The sequence below is a fragment of the Anser anser genome (genome assembly GCF_964211835.1).
Source record: "Anser anser genome assembly, chromosome: 15".
In the NCBI taxonomy this organism is placed as follows: Eukaryota; Metazoa; Chordata; class Aves; order Anseriformes; family Anatidae; genus Anser; species Anser anser.
The window spans coordinates 67826-90062 of NC_139736.1; the positions used below are offsets into that span (position 1 = coordinate 67826).

General features: G+C 36.5%; 1 protein-coding gene across 10 annotated transcripts in view; it reads right to left on the bottom strand.

Moving 5' to 3' along the window:
* The window catches only part of UNKL (unk like zinc finger), a 53891-nt gene that overhangs the window by 19890 nt on the left and 11764 nt on the right, over positions 1–22237 (bottom strand). For 9 of the 10 annotated variants that reach the window (XM_083800562.1, XM_083800564.1, XM_083800555.1 and 6 more), the window contains 8 exons: positions 20140–20273; positions 18032–18167; positions 17165–17282; positions 15892–15976; positions 12945–13099; positions 6396–6584; positions 4850–4912; positions 1007–1172 (listed from right to left, as the gene is read on the bottom strand). In XM_083800562.1, coding sequence (XP_083656688.1) covers positions 1007–1172; positions 4850–4912; positions 6396–6584; positions 12945–13099; positions 15892–15976; positions 17165–17282; positions 18032–18167; positions 20140–20273 — 1046 coding nt within the window. The remainder of the gene's footprint in view (positions 1–1006; positions 1173–4849; positions 4913–6395; positions 6585–12944; positions 13100–15891; positions 15977–17164; positions 17283–18031; positions 18168–20139; positions 20274–22237) is intronic. The other variant, XM_083800558.1, reaches the window with a different exon arrangement.

Genomic DNA, 22237 nt, shown 5'->3' on the forward strand with positions numbered 1-22237 from the left:
TCCTGAACCTGTCCCGGGTACCCAGAAAACAAGGGCTGTTGTTTGCAGAACTGGAAATTTAAGATGTCTTCTTTCTTTCTCTCTTCCCTGTACCCACTCTAAAATTGAGCCTACAGTCCCCCTTGTCACCCGTCCCCCACTGACATGATACATTTAACTGACATGCATTTCTGTCTGGTGATCTTCTGAACCTTGGAAGAGTCCAGAAGGTTCACTGACTCAGCCTCAAGCACAGAGACAGCATGCTCTGTGTGCAAAGTTAGCTTGCTCTCTCCTAATAGGAGCTCCCTGTTGCTGATACGTTTTGACTGGTAATGGATCTGAGCCTTCACATCCCACTGCCCTTCTTTGATGCCTGCACTGTTCTGCCACACAGCTGGAGGTGTCACAGTGCAAACTGTTGCCACTCATAATAGGTGGCCCTCCAACCCTGACAGAGTAGCAGTATTAAACACCAGCCAGACAGTCTGGCAGCAAAGTATTGTGGATTTTTTTTTTTTTTTTGAATTGGTTTGGAACAGAAGTGCTGAGGTACTAATAGGCCAACTCCTGTTCTTATCCCTGTCATCAGAGTGGTTCCAAAAAGTGTTTATCAGTATGATGATAGGTGCTTTATATATATAAATATAAATAGATACATACAAATATATATATATATAAAGTCAGATCTCAGCAGCCCATCAACAGATGTTGAGGAGACATTACTTTTAGGAACACACAGAGATGCATTACAAAGGGTTTATGCTGGCCACTACCAATGACAAAATTACAGTTTAAATGTCCTGTTCACTCACTCCTATGCTCACACTGGAGACCTTGTGAAAAATAATGATTTTGGGGAAAATCATTTAAATTAACATTCAGATATTGCTTTTAATTACATATAATAAAGTATGTACAACATTACTGTCTTTACCAAAAACCTGTTCCGAACCTACATTGAAATAAGGAGATTTGAATAATGCAACAAACCACATACAATCAGAGACTGAATGTTAAGACTTGCCTATAACTGATTCAATTGTGTTACCACCAGAATAGAATGGGAGAGCTTTGGCACTGACAGCTGAGACAGTTGGAGGAGATGAACAATCCGATCCGACACTGGAGGCTAGACTGGAAGTTATACTTGAAGCAAGTGGATTAACCACTGAAAAAACACCGAGATGGTTCTGTTAAAAAAAGAAAACAAAACATATATATATATATATTAGTACATATATACTTACAGAGACGTATGTGAAAACACATGAAATAAATAGAATGTAGTTTTAAAAGTTACTTTCGTTCTAACAAAAAGAAATCCAGAAGAAACCTCTAAATGAACAGATTAGAATAATCTTCATTATAATTTACCAACATGTGTATTTCTCTAATGTGGCTGGACATGGCTATCATATGAGGGAATTCTGCTTTCAGAAAAAAAGGTTTTTAGGTAACTTCAAATGAGCTCTACAGTCATAGTTAGTCAGCTGAAGTCTGACGACTCTTTTCAAAAGGAAAATATCTACTGAGTAATTGTACCATTTCATAATACATTTGTACACATATTGTACACGTATTTGATCTGCATTTTTTCCAATTTATTCTAAATACAATTGGCACATAAACTGATCTTCAGTTGAGACAGTTGAGAAACATGACTGCACTACGCACGTGTACCACATAATATAATGACCTGTACCTATGCTACTTCTTTCTAGCTGAATACTGTTGTCATAGAAATCATACAGTTAAATTATAAAATGTAATAAATACTAAATTAAATTATAAAATTATTTAATTAAATTATAAAATTATTTATTAAATTATAAAATGTAATAAATACTAAACTAGCATTCTAAACTAGCAAATAACTTCAAAAAGTCTACATGGGCTTGGTGAAAGCTCTCCAGTATATGAATTCTTTTTATTGTTTTACCAACTTCCTTGAGTCTTTTGGTTAAGAAAAACAACATTTAACTGTGACTGAATCAGTCCAACATCCTCTCATTGCTTTCTATGGGATGAGCCATGATTGTGTAGTACCTACTGAGTACTCTCCTGATTTCTACCAATACCATGGAAATTTTCCTATTTCAAAAGTAGACATAATGCAAGATTGAGACTGACAATGACCATCAGAATGAACCATGGACATAAGACAAATATCTCTGTCTGTACTGAAAGATCAGGTTGCTGCGGGGACTGTTCAGGTGTGTTTTAATTGCTGATGGAGATTCCATAGCCTCTCTGGCTCTCTGTTTTAATGTCTGGCCATCCTCGCCATATAAGACATGCGCTGTGTTTTACAGTATGACTTTGAAATAATGAATGAAAAAGACAATTTCCAAGGAACTCTGCAAGAGTAGCAAATACAATTACAATCTTGTTCTCAAGCTTGTATTCTATCATCTGGTGTAAGCAGAAATAAATATCTGTTTCAAAGGAGAGAAGATCCTTTCATCAATGCCAAACAACTTCTCTCTACTGCCTTTCCCCTCCCAACAACAGACATCTTGCTTTTCAGGTCCTGCCTGAAGTATGTTATACTAACTGCTGCCACAAAATTTTCTGGGAGTAGCAGAGCTGCTCTATAGCATATACAAAATGTAATGGAACGCTTTTGTTCCATGCATTTGCTGCAATTTCAGCTGAAGTCCAACTTCCTTCCCTAGCTATAGTTAGGAAAAACTACTCTACTTAACAGCCAGATTTACGGAAAAATATAAATTATCTAAATAAACAGTATATATCTTACTACGAACTATACAACCTATGACATATAAAAGGATTTCAGGCTGTTGTGATACAGTCTTAAAAAAAATTACAAAACCAGAAATTTCATTAATTTTAAACCTGATATGACATAGCCTGATTCTCCTTAGTGGCACCAGTGACAGGATAAGAGGCAACAGCCACAAACTGCAGTACATAAAAAAAAAAACGTGATTGTGGCCGAACACTAAAGCATATAGCTCAAAGAGGCTGTGGAGTCTCCCTTCCTGAAGATAAACACTACCGGACAAGGTCCTAAGCAACCTGTTCTAGCTGACCTTGCTCTGACAAGGGGGAAGATAGACTACAGACCTCCAGAGGTCCCTTCTAAGCTAAACTATCCTATGATTCTATGATAGGCTTTTCCAAGCTTTGTTCCAACATTAAAATTTACACTGAATTAACAACATACTCTCTAATATATCAATGCAACATGCTAAGACTTTTTATATTAGTGAAAAATTATCACTCAAAATATATGCCCTTTTGGCCTGCCCCATCTTAAGCTGAGGCCTCTTGGTGAGAGTGGAGTGAAGAAACCTCACACACCCACACAAAGCTGATGGATTTTTTCAGTTAGTACTCTTTCTCCCCAGCATAAACACCTACACCTACTGGACTATTTACTCTTTTTTGCCTAACACATTTACAAGCAGCAAGCCTCTTGTCCCACCCTGTTTCCACAGAGATGCACTTGGGCTGCTCAAAGGTTCCTTTCCTTCCTCTCTTTTGACAGACCAAGACTGACACTATCTGTGACTTCCAAACTCCATTCTGGAGGATATCTAAACAGAACAGAGAGACAAAATAAACAGAAACGAGACAGGAGAGAAAGGTTATTAAAAAAAGATGTCAACAATTTTTTAATTACGTAGCAGAATTTCAAACATTCTGCACTAATTAAGTGCAAATTATATAGTTTTTTTTTTAAATAAGGAGAGAATAAAATAATGAAAACAACCTGCAAATATTTTTAGAAACATTAGATAATAGGAAAATTCATGCAATTCAGGTTGGAAGGAACTGCAGCAGGGCATCTAGTCCAACCACTTGATCAGAGTTAATTTGTCTATGAAGTCAGCCCAGGTGACTGAGTGTTTTTGCTAGTCTGGTCTTGAAAACCTCCAAGGATGAAGAGTGTACAAGCAAATTCTGCAAACACTGCTTGACTCTCCCAATGGTGAAAAACTTTTCTTTACATCCAGTCTTAGCTTCTTGTTTCAGCTTAGCAAGTTCTCTCTTGTCCACCCACTAGCACCACTGTGAACGTGCTGGCTCTGTCTTCTTCAGCTCCCCATAGGTATTTGGAAAGCTGCTATTGGGTCCTCCTGAAGTCTTCTTTTCTCCAAGCTAAAAACAAGCTCTGCTTCCTCAGCCTCTCCTCACAGGGCAAGTGCTCCAGGACCCAGACCATCTTGTCAGCCCTTCACCGAACTTGCTTGCTCTAAGTAGTTTATTGATGTAATTCTAATACTGGGGGCCAACACTGAATGTGGTATTCTAGTTGTGGTCTAACAAGTGCTAAACAGAGGGGAGTAACCCGTTCCCTTGATCTACTGCCATGCTCCTGTTAATAGAACACGGGATAATGTTTGGTCTTCTGTGCAGCCAGACAACACTGTTGGCTCACATTTAGCTTGCTGTCTACATAGACCCTCAGGCACTTTTACACAGTGCTGCTTCCCAGACAGTTAGTTCTTGTTCTCAGCCTGTACTACAAAATCACAAAATGGTTGCGGTTGGAATGGACCCTCTGGAGATCATCTGGTCCAACCCCCCTGCTCAAGCAGGACCACTTAGAGTAGGTTGCCCAGGACCACGTCCAGACAGCTTCTGAATATTTCAAAGGACAGAGACTCTACAGTCTCTCCAGGCAACCTGTTCTAGTGCTCAGTCACCCTCACAGTAAAGAAACATTTCCTGATATTCAGACAGAAGTTCTCGTGTTTCAGTTTGTGTCCATTGCCTCTTGTCTTGTCACTAGTTGTAATTTTTCCTTAGACTATATTACGAAGTGCCACAGAACTTTGATACTGCATTAATGAATGACCAAAAAGGGCAAAATATTACAGTGTTTAGCTTCTGGCAATACCTGCTTGTTGTCTTGTTCACTTATTTTCTGCTGATTCTCAGCTGAGAAACTTCGCTGCTTTGCCTAAAACAAGAAAACTCTATGTAATATATTAACTTAATGAGTCGCTGCTATAAAATATCTAATTAGTTTATGAAGGGTCAGTGGCATCCCTGTAACGATGCTTTAAAGAGGATGACTGTTTTCCTCACTGCAGTCCCATATGGAGAACTGAATTTTAATGCTCTTAAAGTAAATGTACGTGAAAAAGGAAAGGCAGTTGCAATTGTTCCACTTACATTCACAATTGAGTGCATGCAAGTTATTTCTAGTCCAAAAACTGAGTAGCCATGTTAGCACTATGTTGTGACTGAAATAACATGTTTGAAGTGCTCACCAGCTAGGGAATAATTCTCCAAGAGGCTGGTGAGATAGAAGCCTGAGTTAGCCAAAAGTTTCAGTGGAACTGCCTATATTTTCCCTTTAAGTAATCATGCTACAAATAACAAGCAAAACAATTTCAAACATAAGGGCAGATTTTATTTGAACACCATTTTATAATAAGGTAACTTTTGAAACAAGTGAAACATACATAAATTAAAGGAAACTGTAAGCATTTTCTCTACGCCCACTGTGTTCTTGAAGAGCAGAATGAAAAATATCTCTTTTCAGACTAGTAATTTTCAGTGATTTCCTTAATTGCAGTAACCTCTGCATGGCTCCTATCTCTTTCGGAAAAAAAACAGTTCTTTCTGCTGCCTTTGAACAGTTCTGTTGTGTTTGTTCCTTCGGGAGACTGCTAATCTCTCTTGCAGTGAATGCTCCCTGTTGCAACTCTCTGTCAGTTGGAACTCTCCTCTTTATAAGCCTCCATGCTTTTTTCTCAGTTCCAAAGTCCATCACTGCCTCCTCTCTAAACAGATTCAACGTGGCCAGGAAAAGGCAAGCACTTGACTTTTTTGCTGCTAAGACACATGCTTTGTAGCAGTACATTGCTCACTGATAGTGAACGAAGTGGCAAAACTGATTTTAAACAGTGTTACATCTTTTCTCAATTACTGCTACAGAGCGCTCTCTCTCTCTTTTTAAGAGGCTTGTATTTTATCATTGGTCTGTCTCAGCAATGAACTTGTCTGAGAAGGAGCTGCAGGTGGGACAAGAAACAGAAAATAATCAAAGATTAGCGCTCATGGTCTCAACAGCCAGAAATAATGTGTATGTTCACCAGACGTTTTCAACAAAAATTAAAAGCAAACCGTACCAAGACTAGATACGTTTTTTTGTTTGTTTTTTTCACTGTTATCTTGCTCTATTCTAGGCTACATGGGCTCAAAATAACAATCACAATGCTTCTTCAAAGTTACAACTTACTACATGTCAGTTGACACTTTGCAAGGGTGTTCTTGGCCAGTGACAACTGTAGTTTGACACTGTTTAGCTCACAACAGAGGAGGGCTCCCAACTCTGTTTTAAATGAGTGCAGATATGCGAGGCAGAGAACATTTTCTTCTGAATCTAATTATCTTAAGATTGCATTTGTAATTCTACACCCATATTATTCACATACCTGATCTTCTCGTTCAAAACCTGGTGCTTTTGGATAGCTAGATGTTGGTGAAGAAACACCTGATGTACTAGACTCAGAACACAGAACACCATTTGCTAATGATCTCTGTCTACAAAGAGGTCCCAGAGGTGACAAAGAACTACTGCCACCAGAAGTTGACGTTACAGTTGGACTTGAAGAACAGGAAATCTGTAGAAGACAGAAAACAGTGTCTAATATACTCTATAATATTTTTACATGTCTATTTTCCCTTTAGAACACAATTAGTTGAAATTATAGATCAATTTCAATTTCTGTTAATAAAATGCCAACTTTTTTAGCTTAAAAAAAATAATAGCAAAAGTAACAAGGAGATATTGTAATTATACAAATTTCAAAAGAAGATGCATTTGTACACACCAGAATATTGTCTTGTTTGGTCCCCATGCACAAAATGACTCTCAGGCAGAAATTATTTGCTTTCTGACAACTATGACTTCCATTCATTCATGTATTTCCTTATTTACAGTTTGAAGTAAGCATTGTATGACATTTCACACTTTCAAAGAACTCATCTGGATCAAGCCAAACAGTTCAATAAGAAAAAGTCAAGTAGGAGTTTTGCAAAAAGTAAATCAATGCCCGTTTGTATATCTCAAAAGGCTGTTTTCTGAGATTCTTAAATAATTTATTAATGAATAATCATCCTCAACACTTTAAAATTTAAAACACTACTGAATTTATACATTTTTGTTCTGATACACAACTGCCAGAGAATTATAAATTTCTGAAGTAAAAGGCTTAAGGTGAAGGTGTAATCTCTGTAAGTAGGCCTGGACAATATGTTCACTCAAAGTATAATTCCAATGAACCTGAAATTTAGGAAGTCAGGTGGCAGATTCCTACAATAAACGTGTTCAAGTGAAACTGTGGGTACTGCTTGTTTCTACATTTTTTTAAATAAACCCTTTAATTTTTTTTAAGCCAGGCTAATAACTAGACTCAGTTCTCTCAGTGGTGAGAACACTCAGTGATGAGACACATTTCAATCCCTCCTGCACTTGATTCAGAACACGGTCTGTGAAGTTTCAAGAACCTGAACTAGTCAATGCTCTGTACAATAGTGGAATAAAATTCTGCCGCCAAAGTTGTTTTAATTTGTTTAAAGACAAAATACACACTGAATCAGACAGACTGAAAATAACTATATAGCTTACTGCTAAACTCTCAACTTAGGGTTAACCTTAACTCTTACTTTATGCTCCAAAGAATGTGAAAGTATTTTAAACAAATCAGGATTTTAAAATGAGACACCTCTCTCCCTAGAATAGCATAACCTCAAGATGTCCCTCCTAGGCAGCAGGAACTTCAGATTCAAATTCCTTTAAATCAGGTAGAGGACACACATGAACCTAGAGGTCATCTTAACCTTGGACAGAATAAACATCTCAACAAATGTAAGCCCTACAGCCACTGAGTATTATTACCTATGCATTCACTCACACCTTTTCCTACGTAAAATCTGCTGTCGCAGACCTTATCTGCATGGAGTTGCGCAATTATATTGCTTCTGAAATCCAAAGAGAGCTTACCTACGTAAGAGTGAAACATACATACAACCTGACAGACAACAGAAGTACAAGAGTGGACACCACAGCAAAAATAATTAAATTGATAGCCGAGGTTTATTCAGGCAAAATTCCTACTGAAGTCAAAGGCTGTAGAATTCATGTTTTGACCACAAGCTAGTTACAGCATATAATGTTTCTCTTTCTGTTACCATTCACTGCAAATCCAAAACTGAGGATTGCCTTGTGCATGGATTACAAAGTTAGCAATTTTTTTTTTCATTCAAAAATACTGAAATCCTTTGTTTATCCTAGAGAGAAAACTGAAGGGGAAAAAAAAGGAAAAAAAAGAAAAAAAGGGACACTGCCAGGAAAAAAACATTGCTCTTAAGTGAAATTAAAAACCTGTGGTGTTTTGTTTTGGTTTTATTGCCAAAAACTTGTTAAGGTATTCAATTCCATATCCAAAGATTTTGAAAACTTATTATGAACAATATAGTTACATCTTCTAAGAATATTTAAAAACATATTTCTGGTAGCAGAGGGTTCCTTAATGCAGTGGACAAGCAGGTAAAGTAAAATGAGTAGACAGTGAAGGCACATTAACACCAGAATTAAGATACTACTAGTCTAGATAAGCTACAGACTCGATTTAAGGATGTGAATTCCCTTATCTGCACAGAATGTTTCTCAGATGTAAATTTCACATCCACATTTTCAGATAGGCAGGCAACATAGATTAATTTACAGGCAGAGGAAGATGTACATCACGGTTATTCCCCTGCAACGCAGTTACTCCCTTACAATGTGACCTAATGTAGACTAGGGGAAAGGGAGGAAGGAAGATAGTCATTATGTATTACTTATCTTGGAGGGCTACCTGCAGACAACAGAACTACATATGGAACTACGCTCTTTTTCAACCAGAAGTAAAGGGCTTGAGGTACAGAACTACTGGTCAAGCTCAGATGCTATGAGATGGTGTATACCGTCAGATAAGATTATAAGGTGCCACTCGTATGACCCTTCTTGTTACAGTAGGTATCAACGGTAGCATTAACATCTACAGAGAGAGCTGCAAGCATTAAGAGCTTACACAATAATAATTTGTGTAGTTTTGCCACAAAATAAATAAATAAATAAATATTGCTCAACCGCCTAAGCTGCAGGAAGCATTATCTGATTACATTTATGTTTAGATTTTTGGTTTTAAACTCTGAAGAGTCAACCACGATGAGAGTAGATAGCGATAGCCTCTACTCTGTCTTTTGTATTTTCTGGCAAAAAACCAACACATTAGTTAAGTTTTAGTAACTACGTTACATAGTAACACAAATTCTGTGTGACCCAACTTGCAAAGAATATGTTAAAAAAAAAATGGGTCATATAATATCCACAGTAGGTTAAAATATACAAGCAAGAAAAAAAAATCTTTGAATTTCAAGCCTAGGATGAATTTACAGGACAGTTTACATATAAAGTACGTCTTTTTGGTTTGAAGTTATTATTTGGAATTTATTCCTATCTTCTGCCTGCCCCTATACTGCACATTTATTCCCCTAATATAAATGTAATAGTATGTGCTGTTGGATTAGACCCAGGCTAATATCCTGTTACCAAAAGGGGGCAAGAAGAGACGATATTTAGGAAAAATACCTGATCCTGGTCATTATCTAAGGTCATTAAACAAAAGTAATTCCTAAGGCAGAGAAAGCAAATGGAAGAATTTTAGGGCCACCTCCTTTTCATCTTTGAGAGACTCCTCCAGGTCTGGTGAAGATGTTCTGGCCCTTAATTTCAACGCTTATCAGGGCCCTCCACCTTGCTGTCCAGGCTTGAAAATGCATCTCTTCCATGACTCAAAGGTAGGTGGACTCCACAGAGAAATCATGATAGGTTACACTGCCACTCACCTGACAAGGAATAATTTCTCAAATATTTAGTCATCTCTTACGGCCTGATACAGGATACCTTTAAGACCACTGCTCCTGTATCTCACATGTCTGGCTTTTTTTTGCACAAATAAGATAAAAAGAACATTCAAGAAATGTCAAGAAATGTATCACTAGAAACAGTCATTCAACTTAGTGCAATATCGATGCCAAGACGATGAATGAACGTGCATTTTGTATCAGAAGGGACTTTTTGTTCACAATTAACATGAGGGCAAATGTTGTATCAGAAGGGATTTTTTGTTCACAAGTAACAGGAAAGCAAATGTCAGTACTAACATCAAAATAAGTGTAATATCAGCATGAGAAGGAAAAATAGTGCAAGAGAGAGGAAGGGAAACTATAAATACTTAGATGAACATGTAAGAATGTAATGAAAGTATAAGTTTACAGAAGTCATTTAAAACAGGGCCTCCTCACTAACAACCTGGATTGTACAGCATTTTTAATGGGCTCATTCTTCTAATAATTTCTATAGAAAGGGAAATAGTATTAAACTCTCAAACTGTGGACCTAGGCAACAGGTAGTTAAACAACTTGCTCAGAGTCAAGGAGGTTTTTTATGACTGAGCAGAGAACTGAGTTAGGTCTCTCAAGCCCAAGGTCTGTGCTCTAAGTACTATACCACCCTTCTCCTCTAGAAGTAAAGAAAATAGCAGGTTACTTCACCGGCGTAATACAGCAGTACATGTGAGAGAAGTTTTGGAATATGAATAGAGACATTTAGTTCTGAAGATTCAAAAGAAGTGAGAAAGTCTGATTATGGTGTGAAAAAAAAAAAAACAAACACTAAAATCACTAAAATTAAGTTCACTTGGGAGCAGCATCTGATGGTGATGAGAATGAAGCTGAAGGAGACAGAAAGACAAAGTTTATTGGAACAGAGAGAAAAGCACAAACCAAGAATGTAAACATGGTGCCAGGGTAGAGAAAAATGCGGGGAGGTAGGAAAGCATACAGTGACTACTGTAATACTAATAGAAAGCAGGTTACAGCAGATGCAGACGGTGAAAGTAAGCAAGCAACAAAACTCAAGGATTAAACATATAAAGACGTAAGACCAAATTCGTAATAAGAAATCAGGAACTGAATATCCAGAAAAAATATAATGGAAGTGTAGGTAAGTAATCGAGTGAAAGAAATGGCATGACATTTTGCCAGAGAACAGAAAAAGATGGCCACTTGCAATAAAACTTCAAGAAGAAAGTACTGGAAAGACAGCAGGGTCAACTTCTGCACTTTCACACTTGAACAGTAATGCAAGCACTCTTACCGGAAACAGAATGGAAAATGTACACAATGTTAATCTGAATCCCAATGACTATAACAGAAAAATGCATGTATATGGAGGAAGATTTCTCATGGCTGGAAGGCACATTAGGATAGTTAGCGTTTTCAGCTGTAACGAAATCATTCATGACAGGCTAAGAAGTTTCTGGGAGAACAGATGTATTTATGAGTCTCTCCTGAAAGTTTCAGAACCTTAGCAACAACAGTTAGCTTCCCAAATAAACAGGTGGACGCTCTCTCAGAACCTTATAGCCAGTGGGCTTCTGCACTGGAGTCCTGAGATAAAACGCTGGCATACTGGTATCTTTATTCTTGATCTACAGGACACCATAATGGAGCTACACGAAAAAGTCAGGAGTTTTAACAACTGCTCTATTTACTTACAGTTCCTTTTAAACATTATTTAAACTATGTCCTTTCATGTAGTTTCTAACCAAGCAGGATAGACCAACACTTCTGGAAACCTAGAAATGAAATTCTGGTAATAAATGTATTTACTTATTAAAAATATGTTAGGAAAAAAAATCAAATCAAGAAAGAAAACAAAGATGTTGCTATCTTTATATATTATTGTCCTTGTTTTGACTGGGATAAAGTTAATTTTCTTCATAGGATCTGGTATGGTGCTGTGTTTTGGATTTAGGATGAAATAATGCTGATAACACACCGATATTTCAGTTGCTACAGAGCAATGCTTACACTGAGCCAAGAACTTTTCAGCTTCTCATGCCCTGCCAGCGAGAAGGCTAGGGGTGCACATGAAACTGGAAGGGGACACAGCCAGGACAGCGACCCAAACTGACCAAAGGGATATTCATATCCATAGAGCATCAGCTGAACAATAAAAGCCAGGGGGAGTTGGCCAGGGTGGGAGAGGATGCCATTGCTTAGGGACTGGCTGAGCATCAGTCAGCTGGTAGTGAGCAATTGCATTTTGCATTACTTGTGGTTTTGTTTGTTTATCTTTCTTTCTTGTTAAACTGCCTTCATCTCAACCCATGAGTTCTTGCATTTTTACCTTTTTTAAATTATCTCCCCCATCCCGCTGTGGGGGAGCAAGTGATCATGTGGTACTTAGCCGCCTGCTGGGTTAAATAACAACAAGTATTTTGCAGCAAACCGAACAAAAAGATCTATTCCAACTGATACTAAAAGGAAGATCATGAAAGTTCCGCAAGATACCTTTCTAGTTCTTCTCCCCCAACCTTTACTGATAAAATTTGCTAACATAGACTGCATTTACTACCCTTGTAATCAAACACCTCTCTACTACCCAACACACTGCTTGTACTGCATCACTGCAAGAAGCTTTAGGTAAAGTATGATTGGGTAGGACATCACTTAATTCGTAACATTAACGAATTAGGACAGAGAAGAGGGCCGTTATCACTCAAGATCTTCCATGAATGAAACCTCTCCTATAGAAAAAATAGACACGTGCATTAAGCTGTCTTGTAGTTGTATATTTGATTAACAACAACACTCCTCACTGTAGCATTCAAAATATGGCATTTTAAGACAAAAAACAAGAACAGAAAACACACATAATACATAATTAAACCTGGTGCCCTGGGCAGACATTCCATTTAGGTTTCCAAAACCAGTTAAATATTACTGCCTGACATTTACTGTAGCTGTGATTTTTTCTCTTTTGATGAAGTAGAAAGAAATAAAAACAGACGTTTAAGAAATAAAATAAACAATTATATATTGGTACAGTGATTATTAGTAGTAGTTTTTCCAGAATTATTTACACTTACATTTCCAGACTGCCCACTGTTATTTGTAATGCTGTTTGTGGAGTTAAGACTGCTGCTCCATTCATTTGCAATTCCTATGCTGTCTGTTGAAAACAGGTGAGCGCCTGGCTTTGATTGACAACCAGTTTGCAGTATGACTACATTCATGGTGTCCTCTGTTGAAGGAATCCCCAACAAATTACACAGAGGTTTGATACTTAACTGTGTGAATTTCACAATTACATACCTAGTACCAAACAAAACACCTATCACATGGAAACATCTATCACACACACACACAAAAAATGTCTCTTTTCCTTTAAATATAAGCACGAAGACAAGGTAAGAATAATATAATTCATCATTACATATTTGTGGCTACAAACAAAGGTGAACTACTGTAGTGATACTTTTCTTGCTTCATCAAAAACTGATGGTAGATCAAAACTCAAATGTTTTACCATATTATAGATTTTGCTTTGTTCTCCAGAATGTCTATCACTCCTGAGTTTAAAAACATATATATATTTTTTTTTTTTAACTCCTGACTGGAATGTAACAGTGGCATCATAATCACTGAGTTGGTTGTGCCTTTTTTTTTCTCCTCTCTCCAGTCCAGAAACATTTCACTTAATAAATAAATAAATAAATAAATAAAGAGAAGCTGGTACTTACAGTGCTTAACTTAAAAATGAATAATAATCTTTGAGAAAGTTCACTGTTAACTCAGATGTAAATTGTAACCAGTAACTTATTAATTTTGATACCAGAAAATTCAGCTCAAGGTAACCGAACAATTACTTCCCAATTTCCCAAAGACTACTCTGTTAACCTTTTAAACATCTCAGATACTTGATTCTTTAAAATTAAAAATATATAGAGGAGATTTAGACTTCTAGATTTACATACAAATGATGAGTTAATGAAAAATTACTTTACTTTAGTCAGCAATTACAGTTAATGGCATTCCTCACCTCATAATTAATGCACAGCACACAATATATCAAAATAAGGAAGTCAGAACTGAAAACAGAGTCTCTTAATAAACTCTAAAGATACTGTAAGATTTTTTTCATCTCTAGCCACTATTGCATTTTCGAAGGAGTAACAATGAACTACATTTAAAAATCAAACGCAAACATTTCTCTCCCAGACAGTAAGTAACTCTGCTAGTGTACAGAAGTGCAAGCCATTGTCAGAAACAGGATGAGAGTGTGAAATATGGAAATACTTCTCTACATGGTAGATAACAAAGCTGAGGACAGTTTCTAATGATGAGGTGCTTTTTTTTCTTATCATTTTATTTATCGTTACTCCATCAGCCTTTTAGTATATGGTCCAGTGCTTTATCAAATATCTTCACTATTTTATGAAGTATAAAAATCAGGCAGTGACATCCACATGAAAAATGAAAAAGAGCTTGTATTAAGTACCACTATGTATGCGAGTCCAGTCCAGCCACATCCAAAAAAAAAAAAAAAAAAGGAAAAAGAAACTGCAGGGATTGCAAAGATGTCACTAGATCACTGCTGTTCCTCTTACGAAATGAGTATGAAAAGAACGGTTGGGAAGACAGAAACAGATGCACTCACTTTTCGTGATTTATTCTCACTTTCGCTAAGTATCATTTCATGGCATAACTGCTTGCCCAGAGCAAGTCCAGTCAGCTATCTCATGTCCAGCCGACCCTCACACTGTCATAGAAAAAACACTATTTGATTCCCACTCTCTTTTAAATCTTCACGAATTTTCTTTTCGTAACACAACCACATGCTCCTCTAGTACTCTATAAATGAGTTTAAGTAGACGTAACACCCTAAGAACGTAGTATAAGAGTGCCTTCCAAAAGTTTCAAGAGAAAAATAATCTCTCCTTTCTCTTTTCAAAGAATATAGGAGTAACGCCACATTTAGTTTTTGCTATGCTACTTATTGACAGTAAGTCAAAGAAACACATTAAATTTGGAAGGTGTGCTTCTACAACTATTCTAACTCCTTCGAAGAGTAAACATCATAGTTTCTGGCCTGATCCATGGAAGTTACAAACTCTACAGTGTAAACCTCCCCCAAGTTTAACTGTATTTTCACAGAGATGGATTGCTGTTGTGGGAGTTGCACCTGAAAAAACAGCAGCAGTCTCATGTGGTGGCCTGTATCATGGAGATCACTGAAGCTCCTGAAAATCTGTCTTGGAGGAACAGTAAAATTCATTGTGGTCTTCAGAAAGGAGGGAAGGGGAGGAAGAAAAAAAAAAAACCACGTTTCTGCTGATTCTGAGGAACTCTTTGTGGGAAGACAAAGAATGCTACTGTAGGGAACACGTGCTTCCCCAGTTTATTTCAACACAGAATGACAAAAGATGCTGAGATACACGTATGAATGCTGGAAAATATTCCTTTACCTGTTCCACATAGGTAAACAAGTAATGCAATAAATGGTTGTACAGAACATCACATTTGCCTTGAACAGGTAAACTGCCACTACTCATCATTACAGAATCATAAGCTAAATACTACTGAATCACAGAAATCTGGGGCTTTCCGGAATTGGTAGAGCACCTAATGCCTCTTTTCATCTCTTGAAGCAGAAGGTAAAATGTAAGCTGGGACCGGACCTTTATTTGTTTTGAAGCTTATCATAGGTTTCAATAGGACAACGCATGTATTTAACAAAACTCAAACGTGTGTATACATTTGACAAATCAAGCTTTAAGTGTTAACAGGACAAGCTGCATTTGTAAAGAAAAGCACTTCCTGTTTTACTGCTGCTGCAAATTTGATGCAAATGCAGCAAGCTCCCGTGACAACAGAGTGTATTGGAAAAGACGGAATGAATTTCTAAAAACATGTGACACCAATTGCTATTTATACATTAAAATTAACGACTTAAAGTCATTTCTGTTACAGATACTTAGAAATGACTGTGCACTTTTATGAACACTGATACAAAATAACAGTTCTCTTACTTACCTTCAACATGTGCAAATGCACAAAATGGACCACGTGGGCAGTAACCCGTCTGACGCATGTCATTGCACTTTGTAGATTTATATATCTAAACAAAACAGAAGCATAGTTAACTTACACATATTTGCTATGTAGTGACAAAAAAGTCAAAGTTTTAAAATATTTAAATTAAGAGTTCTTAATATTTAATAGCAATATGCAATACACTGTTTTCTCAGGAAATTCAGTTCTTGTGTGTTTTTTTAAAAACTGAAATAGAAGAGCAGAATTGTAAGAAAAGTAAACAGGAGATGAGATTCTTAACCTTTTTCTGTAGTAATAATAAATATGAACAACGGCGTTTTAGCAAGGCATTGTTCAAACTGCTTTGGTTTTCCATGTGGTATGGAAACAAGTCAAACACCAACAACAAATTTTTCAAAGTCATTTACATCACTTTAAGAAATTTTGCAGGAGAAATGATGAATATACTAGAACAGCTTACAAAACTGAAAAAATCCACAATATGCTTTTTCCAACATACTGCTTTCATTTGGAAATCTCTCATATTCAAATCGTCCTAATATTCAAATGTCTTTAACCTAATGGGCACATGAGAACTAAAAAAAAGTAATACTGACTGTTCAGGAAGTAGTCATTATGTAAGCTGCAAGTAAGATCCAGGTTCAGTTTCTTGCTGTACCAGGATCTCACTAGGCTGGGAGAAAGCTGACATACTAGAACAATGTTAGCAATAGAACAATATTAAGAACTTATATACGGTACATAGATTCTTTTGTGAATTCATTCCAGGAATCTGCAAGTCTGTGGCAAATAGCAGTGGAATCTTTTTGTTTTCCCAAGCCTTGGTATCATCGGGGTCTTTGGCTTTCAACATCAGTAGAGTGATTCATGGCTCAGTAAATAATGGTTCTCAGTTCAGAATTCCCCTTCAGCATATGCAGTGTAAAAAAAAATATTCTTTTCCTTGAACTCCTGCCTTAGAACAAACATGGAAAATGAAACTATGTGTTTGAAACTAAAATAAAAATAGTTCTGTAAGCTCTTTATTTTAGAGCTATTTTAAGCATCTTTAATAAATCTCTCATAAATAATTTTGAATTGACGCTGAAAAAATCAGTTGTTATATTCATTACTAGCTCTTGCATAACAACCCAAAGATCATCCAACAAACTAGAGTAAGATGCTAAATCACAAAATTAGTACTGATACTTATTACTACACAAACAATTTATTTTTCCTTGAACGCTAAAATAAGTAGAAACATAGTTGTTACCTCAGGATGAAACTGCTGCTCTGTACGAGAATGACAATATTGACAGCTATCTCCACTTTCACACCTTGAAGGTTCACCCCATTCATCTGCATGTTTTACACTGGGGCAAGGAGTGGACCTAGAAAAAATGAAGTCCAGAGCATGTTTTTATCTACATCCTAGCAGAAATCTCAAAAAATTTTCCATTAAAACTCAGAATCTTAGCTTCTGGGACCTAGAAAGTTGTGAATTCTGAGAGACACTGGCTTTTTGTAAATTCTTTGACAGAAGGATAAGCTAGTAGGATTCCGTTTTTCTTCTGTCTGGTGAAATTTATGGACAGTCCTGAGACTGTCAAGAAAAACCCACCAATTCTAAATCTTCCACCACACACCAATTCTAAATCTTCCACCACAGCACAAAAGAATACCAAATCAATAAAGAAACCGGTGTTTTAGAATGATAGGCTCATTCCAAAAGTTAGTGAGGCAATGCATTAAATTTTGGTCCTAAGAATACTGCTCAGAAACAGAAAAATTTAGGAACAAAAAAAGAAGAATACCAGAAATTATAACTCTTTTTTTCATATCAAAGAAGGTATTGCCTAGTGATTCTCAATTTTTGCTAAGAATTATAGATATTGTTTTCATTCTTCACAGGAAAGAAGGAAAATTTCAGTACTGTTTCATGGTTTTATTCTTCAGAACTGCCTGATCATTCTGAACAGATGCTTTTTTCAAAAAAAAAAAGAGTTTTAGCAAGTCTATTGGGAAAGACAGGTTTTTATTCCACTAGGAATATCCAATTGCATTGTACAAGAAACCAAACAGATCAGTCCATTAACAATTATCTTGACTTACCAAAATTCTGTTCTTAATATTTATGTACCTGTATTTGAATTTTCTGGGATTTCGTCTTCTGTCTCGACTATTGTGATAGTGTGGACATGCATAACCCTGGCGGCAGAGTCTGGGTGGCTTGGTGCACTGTTCTGTCTTGTAGCCAGCTAATACAAAATTTGTGTCTGTAAACAGGTCAACAATTAAGAGAAATAAACAACACATTTTGCATTCAGAGTGTCTTCAGTGAGTGAGCTTAAATATCGTACTTTTTTTTTGTAATAAAAAAAAAAAGAATCACAGATTCACGCATTCTTATAAGACTATATACAATCTGCATTTTTGAAATACAGTCCAATATGCCAACATCCAAAGTAATCTTCATCACTTTTACATTCAACAGCAACTGTTCAACAAAGTACATAGATAAAGCACTACTAACCTATCGGCAGACAAACTATCCAGAAATTCTCATTATACGCATTCAACATTTTAAAAATGAATACCTGAAACTGCACTGCAAATTTTAGTAAGACAAACACTAAAACCATTTCAAATTTTATATCTGCATTTTTCTTAAGTTTAGTGTTGATAGTCCTTATTTCACCAAAACTACTTTCATGTTAAGGCATATTAAGACTACCCAGTAAAACCTTCCTGAACAAAATCTAGAGTCTCTTCTCTACCTTTGCTTCTGTCTCTACATCTTTGATTCAAGTAAGGAGGAATTAGGAGATGACAAACAAGGTTCTGTCTAAAACCAGAAAATGTTAGAAAAACAATGTAGCAAGACCATAAATTAGGAGGTAAACTTCAGCTATTGCCCAGCATGGATTTGTGAAGAGTAAATCATGTCAAACCAATCTAACTCCTTCCTAAGGTAGGAAAATGGATGTACATATAAAGAAGCAATCAATGTCATGCATCTTGACTTCAGCAAACCTTCTGAGACGTTCTCAAAAATGAACTGCAGAATACTACAAGATTCCTGCAGGATTTGTGGAAAACTAGACAAAGCATTCTCAAAGAGTCATTAATGACATACTTTTAAGCACCAAAGATTACCAAACAGAGTATCACACAGAGTCTACTCTTTGTTCCGTCCTTTTAAATTGTTTCATTTAAAACTTAAGAATACAAAGCTGAAGTCACCAGCTGCATGATTATTTTCAATCTCTAGTGATTATGTGCCATCTCACCATAATCAGGATTGAAAGAAGCCGTACAACATTATATACCATAGGCCTATCACAATGCAAAGAATGCAATAAGAATTCTTATTGTTGGGTCAATTTTGCCTTCTTTTTACTTTACTTTACTACACAAAAATACTCCAGTATTTTTTGATCTAGAGCTGACAACTATGGTCTATACTTTATTAGTACTTAAATGACTGGAACTCACCTTCTAGTAGATTCAAAATGTATAGCAGGGACAAGTATCATGCAATTATCTCCCTCAGTTTCCTTAGAGACAACACCTTCCTTTGACCTCTTACTGTGTTACTGTCCCCATATGAATTTTTGAAAGTAACTGTACCATGCAATCTTTTCTAAAGTAACATTTGAGCAAGAGCTCTGCTAATATCCTTTTAATGCTAACATCTTTGGCAGCGTAATATGCAAGTCTAAACCAAGATACATGAGAACCAAATTTGAAAGCCTTAGGAAAACCAAGACAATTGAAATTAAGTAACATAATGTAATGCTTTCAAGACATTTTCATAATTTAATATCCTCCTCCAATTTTCTGTTTAACATTCTACTTCATTCCTGTTAGTCAAGCTCAGCAAAGAATAAAGGTCCATTAACTAGTCTGTTAGCAATTTAAAAATGAAGACTCTAATCATTATTACTACTTAGCACAAGACAGAGCTTCTACTGACTTTAAGAACATTTATTCAATTGACACAGATTAGCAACTCTTGTATTAAGTAAACTGAAGGAGACCTATTAGACATCCTCAAAACATTTTCAATATACAATCTGAATATAAATGGGACAGACTGTACAAATTGTTCACAAATACACATATTACTTATTAAACCAATTTTTTACTCTATTATAAAAAAGACTTGAACTTCTCTCAGGGTTAACTGAGTATCAACAAATTGTATCAAACATCAATAAACGAAGAAAGGAGACAGGGTAACATTACCCTGCCATCTTGGATCTTCAGTAAGGATCTTCTCAATCATTGCTTGACTTGCTAAAATCCCTGGTTGCAGATCTGGAATACCTTCACCGCATCCTAGCTGCCCATTCTGGAAAGATTCCTGCACCTGAAGTTCTCTGGAATGGGGAAAGAAAATAACACTGCTAAACTGTATAGCTACAGTAACCCTATCTGTCTTACAAAAAAAAAAAAAAAACTGTCCTATTCTATCAAAATTATGTCATTTAATCTAGGTCTTAACAAGCCTAAATTGGAAAAAAATTAAATTGACTATTTCACACCATTTCTTGCACTAAAGCAAGTAAATAGACATAAGGAATAACCTCATAAACTAATCAAAGACGACACATGACAGAGTGCTGGCTTTACGTACACAACCAATGTTTGTACCAGCAATGTCCATCTGTACCTCTGCATGTCGGTGTGCTGACATTTTGTATATGCTATTAATTTCTGATATTCCACTGCCACATATGAGTTTGGGACTACAATGGTAGAACGAAAAAAGTTATAGAAAGAGAAGTAAGGGCGATCAGAAATGCAGAAAAACACTTACATGGGGGAGAATTAAATACCTTAAGACTTTTCACCTTGGAAAAGTGAAGATTGAAGGGAGATGCAAAATATATTTACAGAAAACTAGATCATATAAAAGAAGCCAAAGCATTTTGGTTCACTGTACCGTTCTGCAATAAAAGTACGTCAAGACATTCGGGAGACATAGTAGCAAATGACAATCATTATGAGGAAATGGAATACTTCTTCTGCAAGCATTTACAGCTGCTTTTCAGGTAAGCAGCCACAAGCTCGGCGAAAGATCAGAAATGACCACTACTAATCTAAAACTTACTGTATTAGTGGTATAAAATCACTACCAAAAACCCAAGACAACGTCATTACACCCTTTTAACAAAATAAGCTGTACAGAGGTTCGACAATGGCAAACCAATACAATGGATTATTTTATTAAAAAAAAAAAAGATACTATAGCAAAATTATATTAGGCAGACTTTGAAACAATGAAGAAACAAGGTGAGGAACCAAATACCAGAGGTGGAACTATAATACTCTGTCTTCATGAGAATCAAAAGTCTCTACTTTCAATTGGCACTGCTCTCTCAAAAGACATACTCAAGGAGCTTATCTCCTATTCCAAAATACTACTACTAAAACAAGGATCTCTGAAGAGGAATTTGAAAGGTACGGAGGTTTATAATGTAAGTAGTTATAGCATTTACATAGCATTTCAAGAACTTCCCAGACCCCAAGTGTCCTCCAAGAAGAAAAATCTCAAAAAGGAAAAGAAAATGCGGCAAACCCCAAAGCCTAGTCTAGAACCTTTCAAACTGTCAAAATATGTCTTTCACAGATTCAAGGAGCATGTGGGCAATGAGACGGAAAAGAGGTACTGTTTCTAAAGAATGTTTTTTCTTTAATGTGAATGTGCTGAAAAACATGTCTCTTAAGGGAAACAACGTCAATGTCTGCATCACTGATTTACTGTGATTTCTTTGCTCTTTACTTATAACGAAGAAACCCTAGTATCACTGGCCATCTTAGAGCAAAAAGATCACCAAACAAGAATGCCTGATTGTTTGGACTTCCTTATGAATGCTGGATGCCTGAAATCAGGAGAAGCAATGGCATATGACTGTTTTTCACAAACACCAACGTCTGAGGCAGCCTACTTTTAGGTTCAAGCCGTTAAAATGTAGAACCCTACCATGAGTGTCTTCAGCTCCTCCTGATGCTTCGTATGCAGCCAGTCGCCAACAAACCAACACATTAAAAGACATTTAGAAAACAGAGCTTGGCTTCAGTATTGGCATACATTGGTTCCTCATTCTAATACATTACAGAATCATAGAATTATAGAATATCCTGAGTTGGAAGGGACCCACAAGGATCACTGAGTCCAATTCCCAGCTCCACACAGGACCACCCAAAAATCAAACCATATGTCTCAGAGCATAGTCCAAACACTTCTTGAACTCCAACAGGCTTGGTGCCGTGACTTCCCTGAGGATCCTGTCCAGTGCCCGACCATCCTCTCAGAAAAAAAATTTTTCCTGATATCCAG